At 44.9% G+C, this 6,000-nt stretch overlaps 1 protein-coding gene across 1 annotated transcript in view; it reads left to right on the top strand.

Annotated features, from left to right (window-relative positions):
- Positions 1 to 327: 327 nt before the first annotated feature.
- Positions 328 to 6,000, top strand: part of LOC140208010 (uncharacterized) — a 38,446-nt gene continuing 32,773 nt past the window's right edge. Inside the window, exons 1-2 of the mRNA XM_072276542.1 lie at positions 328 to 391; positions 3,328 to 3,662. Of these exons, the coding sequence (XP_072132643.1) occupies positions 328 to 391; positions 3,328 to 3,662 (399 nt within the window). The remainder of the gene's footprint in view (positions 392 to 3,327; positions 3,663 to 6,000) is intronic.

Raw genomic sequence — 6,000 nt, 5'->3', positions numbered from 1 at the left:
AAGTTTAACTCTTCCTGTCATTTCGTGGAAAATAAATTACGTCAATTCAAGGTATGCTGCTGACGTCACCGGGGGGGGGTTCTCTCTCTTATTAATAAGAGTCGCTTTCACTCAGTTCCCCCAGTTTCAGTGAGAGCAGCCTCTCCTGTCACGGACAGAGATCCGGAGGGGCACCGAGAGGAGAGTAAGGACAGACCGGCTCGTTCCGTCATGGATCAGAATCTGGGAAGGACAGCTTGGAATATAACAGGAAATGCGAAAAGTATCTTCTGCATGGTTCCATATATCTTTGCAGGTGATGATTCGCTAACGGTAGATTTTCGAATGATGAGTGTGTTTATCACCATTCAAGAGATTTTCTTCCCCGTCCTCGCTATCATTGCTCTTCCCGGTGAGTCTCTTTCCGAAGATAACTTATGAAACCGTATTGAACTGTATAGTTTCCTTGTCACGTGCACCTCTCATAATTATAATTAAGGCTGCTCTCGCACACACCGGCTGTTGATTCAGCAAATCTTTACTCTATGAACTTCGGTAATTTACTGTTCTGAGGACCCGTGTCTAAGAAAATTTGTGCTGGAGGTTATGATGATCCAGAATAGGTTCAGGAGACTGATTCAGGAAATAAAAGATATAATGCTTGATGCGTGTTTGATAGCCCAGAGCCTGTATTGGCAGGAGTTAAGTGGAATAAGGCTGTGAGACCAGGGAAACTTACCTGTAATTGAAAGTCTCAGATGGAGCCGTCGTGCAGAGGATGCGTCCAACAATAGGAGAGTCTAGGGTCAGAGAATGCAAACTCCGAATAGATGAATTCCTCCTCAGAACAATGCTGTGGAGGAATTTCTATTGCCAGGTGCAGTATGTCCGTGGAACGCATTGCCATAGACGGTTGATGTGGCCAGATAATTGGGAGTATTTTAAGCGGAGGTTAATAGGTACGTAATTAAGAGGGGCATCAGAGTTTATGGAGAGAAGGCAAGAGGACAGTGTTGGGAGTGAAATGATTGAATGGCTTATAATCGCGTGCTTGGTCAGGCTGCCTTAGTTAATGCTCCGCATGCAATGGTCGAATTTCTGATGAGTAAACTTACTGTCACGTACCCTGTGACGGGTTAAAGAACCAGCAGAAACAGAAAACACTTTGGAGTCTGATATTGCTATTAACTAATGTTATTTATTAGTAACTACGCAATACAATAATATAAATTCATATATATTAAATAGGTCAGCAGTGATTTTATATATGTGTGTGTGAGTGTGTGTGTGTGTGTGTGGAAAAAGGGGGAAAAACAACAAAAACAACAAGCTTCTTCTTCAAGCCTGGGGGTAAATGGATACATTCTTACGGTGAAGAGTAGGGTTCAGTTCAGCTCGTGGTATTGTGTTGAGTAGTGCTGGAGAGAGATATTTGTAATCCAGGGTAAATGTAGAGAGATGGCAATTATGTCGATATTCCACGGATTCCACGGCAGCAATACAAGATAATTGTACGTTTTATCTCCGAATTAGTTCCACTTCACACACGAAATATCACCAACAGTGATCTTCAACGAATATCCTTTCAAAACAAGTGGTGCCGCACTCGAATTCAGCTACGGGTCATCCTAAATTTGTGGCCACAGTATACTCCAACAGAATCTACATATGGATTATCACCTACAGTAGTCTATCACTGAGGGGACCCTCTTCAAGGGAACCACCACCCAGGCAAAGTTCAAGACACCGGTAGATTCCACAAGGTTACCCGAAACACACAACGTGATAGCCACTTATCCAGTTCCACGATATACGGAATAACTGTGGTTTGCCACGGGGGTGTCTTTCTTCCAGTGAACTACCACACCCAAACAAGGGGAACACACAAGTGGTACAGTATTCACAACGGTACTCCCCTGACCATAGAACCCACTCCTGTGGGTTAACTACGTGACAACCACATATTCGTGTTCTAATGAACTCAGACTCACCCTTACGAGCTACTTGGAGAGAGTTCAAGCAGTGACCTCTTTGTCGCTAGGTTTCATCTGTTTCAAACCTTCCTCTCCTCTCTTCTCTTCCTGAAAACTCGTTCCAGTTGCAGAAAACTTGCGAGAGTCATTTATCAATACTCAGGATCGATTTCAACTTACCCCTTTTCGGGCTACTGGAAGCTTAAACCAGGACCTCATTCACTGGTGTCTTTCATTGATCGAATCCAGCTTAACTCTGAGCATGTGTTTCGCTGTGTCTGTAACTGTCCTTGATAAAAAAGTAAGCACGCTGCAGAGAAACCATAACATCGATGGTCCATCAAATAACGCCGCCCCCGGTTCCCATGACGACCCACGAGCTGCTCGGTGCTCTCCCTCTCCGAACTCACAAGCAGGCAGTCTCCTTGTATAAGTGTAAACATGCTTTAGAGCTAGTATAAACACCATCTCAAGGCAGGCTTCTTCCTCTCTCTCTCTCTGTAACAGCTCAAACAGTGTCCAAAAGTCATTCTCATTCTAGCGACGTTTTCAAGTGACAGTCCACAGAAAATACGAACCTTATGGCTTCATAACACCTCCCTCCTTTCGTGAAAATTTTTGATCAGAGAGCAAAATTCTTCCTTAACTATACGTTACAGAATATAAAGAAATACATGTGTGATTATCATGTAGCACATTACAGAAGCGTATATAAGTACTAGTGACAGTCCACCAGAAAATATGAACCTCAGGGGTTCATAACATTGTATACAATCGTAGCACACAGCAGCCTGTCGGTGATCATGATGTATTTTGTCGGTAACAAATCACCTGCATTGTTGCTGAAAAAACAAAGCATCATCGACACTTCAACGAATGGCATTCGATTGTAACGACGAAAGTACAAGAAGGAGGCGGTGAGACTCGTGGTATGACTTGAAGGTGATGTCGACGAACAGCTACAATGATAAGGTTCTGGGCTGCTGCTCCATTTGTTAGTCCAGCCGCCCTGGGAAACGATTAGGGACGGGAATCTGCGCTTCAGCTAAACCTGGTTGGTGTGAAGGACACTTCTTTCGCGACAGTTGAGATTCCACAGATTCCGCAGGTGCATCATTCAGCTCTTTTCCCTTCAACACGTACGGAATTTCCCAATCATCAGCCATCTTTATCTGTGTCCGTCGTTTTCTGCTTTGTTGCTGATATTCGATAGAACAGATTGCACTGAGTTTCCACTACTTTGCAAAACGGTTTAGTTGTATTGATTATAGTATTCTGTCAAGTAGAATAATTTCTATCATTGGTACCCATTACATGGTCGCTTTACGAGAACGCTTCCTGGTGTGTTTACGCCGATTGTTTATTTTGTTCGCAGTGAACATGGTGACAGTATTCATCCTGTCTCGGGAAAAGTGCAGCCTCTCCAGAGTTGTCACTTGCTACCTGGTTGCCATGGCCGTGGCGGATCTTCTGGTTCTTATCCCGGACCTGATACTGAGCAAGATTCCACTTATGTACATCCCAATCAGCGTTTTCATCCGATCAATGCCCAAGGGATGTAATATCCACGCTGCTCTGCTTTACACCGTCACCGACTGTTCGGTCTGGTTTACCGTCGCTTTCACCTTTGATCGATTTATCGCCGTTTGTTGCCAGAAGCTGAAAACAAAATATTGCACCGGGAAAACCGCGGCCGTAGTTTTGGGGACAGTGAGTGCGATCAGCTGCTTAAAGAATAGGTACTGTTATTTTCGGCTCTCAGAGGTATACACATGAGTAATCAATCCATTCATTTGTATTTCACTTGATTTCAATTTCACAACTCAAATTGACCTATTTTATTACTTCATCAGGCCTGTACTCCCATTTGTTCTGGTTCTGGTGACGAATGTCTTCACCGCCAGGCACGTCTTACTCTCAAGCAGAGCTCGTAGGAGACTAAGGGTTCCCGGCAACCGACAGGGTACCAGAGACACGGAGATGTAGAAACGCAGAAAATCCCTTAATCTTACCGTGTCTGTGCTTCCGCCCGAATCGCTGCGAGAGCTGGACATCATTATACAGCTTCTGAGCTGTTGTACAAACACGGCACTTTACGCCGTTACGCAGACCAAGTTCAGAGAGCAGCTAAAAAATGTGTTAAAATCTCCGCTTCCTCTCATTGTAGTGAGGAAGTCGTGACGTAGCATCACCTCCACCCAACGTCCTCCCCCCCCCCGACCCCCCGCACCTAACCAAAGTTTCATACATTGCAGCGATTTTCTGTTCCTCTGGGCCGGGGCTATTCTTCTTCTACTCACGTCCCCCAAGGTTCAATAACATGGAAGGGTACTTGATACAGCCGCAATGCACTTCGCTCATTCGCCGGCCTATCTTCCCATCTCAGTCCTTCAAATCATAGTGCACTTTGTCCATAGTTCCACCGTGTAGTACTTCTGGCCGCCTGGATACTTTGGTCCAGCTGCAAGGCCATACTCTTGCGAGGGCGTCTGTGTTCCCGAAACAACCATTTCATCCCCAACAGTGACGACTGAATTCGTGCTGACAGTCCATTGACGACTCAAATGGTGCTGCTTCCCGAACCCAGGCTGAGCTCGTCAATTTCAGCTACGCTGCCTACACTTTCCCTCGCCGCCCTCAGAACAGGTTGGTCCCATTCTGACACCTCACTTGTCTCTCGATCACTCTGTCTCCAATTCCAGAGACAGATTATTGACTGACATATTTTGCAAAGCCATGCTACTGACTCTCATAGGTATCCTGACGATACCTCCTGCCACACGGACACTAGCAAAAGTGATATTCCGTTCTATAATTTCCGTGGATCAGAATTTCCTGCCAAGACGTTTTACAGTAAATGGAGATTCCCTTCCATCATGATCGATGTTGCCGTCACCGACAGGTAACATCACTCCATCGCACTCAAAATAATGAAAGAAACAGGGTCTTTCCGTCCTCAGGTAGCACGTCACAAGCCTCCGTATTCAACATATTTTCCATAAATTTCACCATCTCCATAGCGACTCTACCATCAGGAACGGCTTTCCCTTCCGGATCTCCGCTTTCCAAAAATCGTTCTCTGGCGACTACGTCGTTTACTCGTCGTTGCTCACAAGTCTCCCTTATTCCTGTCACCACACTCTAGACATTATTTCCACACGGGCACTGGCTATTCAAACACAACGGAGGCCAGAGTGGTAACACACTTCATTTCCAGTGTTCGCTCCCTTGCAAGAAATAAAATGCTGATAATCCATCCAGCTAGAATCGACAAAACCCATTGTCAGCAGTTATGTCCTTTATAATCCCTGCCAGAGCAAGGTATTACCGATGCCGCGGAGAGAATTGTCCTGAAGGTTGTTCTGAGTTTGATATTTTACAGTTTGGAGGAGAGACATTTATGAACAAGGGCCCTAGCGAGTGACCACACGGACAGAGGCGGATAGATTTCAATTAACTTTGATGGTTGTTATTCTGTTTGCAGTAACATCGGGAATAGCCTAAACTGTTGTCAGAAAATCTCTCTGTATTATTTATTAAAAATCACATTGTACCCTGTTTATATTTGGAGGGATCCGATGTGACCGAATGCTTTCCCAACACGTGAATAGCTGCATAAGTGGTGACATTTTCTCACGTGAATCTCAGATTCATTTCTGTTGGAAGTTATCATGAACACATTGTAGTTAGTGGACAGCACATCTGCACCTTGTGTGCAATAGCTGAAGTCAATATGCACCGCCGGGAAACTAACAATAACATTGTAACTTCTTTCAGTGCAGATCGATGGGTCAACGGCGTTACACAGCTGACCTTTCCTCAAGTATTATATCAGCAGATACATTGCATGTGTCTTCCAAAAACATTCTGATAAATTCACTGCATATGGTGTCCCATCGCTGGAATCACAAGATCACAAGACAAAGGAGCAGAAGTAGGTCATTCGGCCCATCAAGTCTGCTCCGCAGCTCCCCCATGAGCTAAACCATTCACCCATCTAGTTCCAATTTCCGGCTTTTTCCCCATATCCCTTGATACCCTGACTAAT

The sequence above is a fragment of the Mobula birostris genome, chromosome 13 (genome assembly GCF_030028105.1).
Source record: "Mobula birostris isolate sMobBir1 chromosome 13, sMobBir1.hap1, whole genome shotgun sequence".
NCBI lineage: Eukaryota > Metazoa > Chordata > Chondrichthyes > Myliobatiformes > Myliobatidae > Mobula > Mobula birostris.
This window is presented reverse-complemented; position numbering and strand designations above follow the sequence as displayed.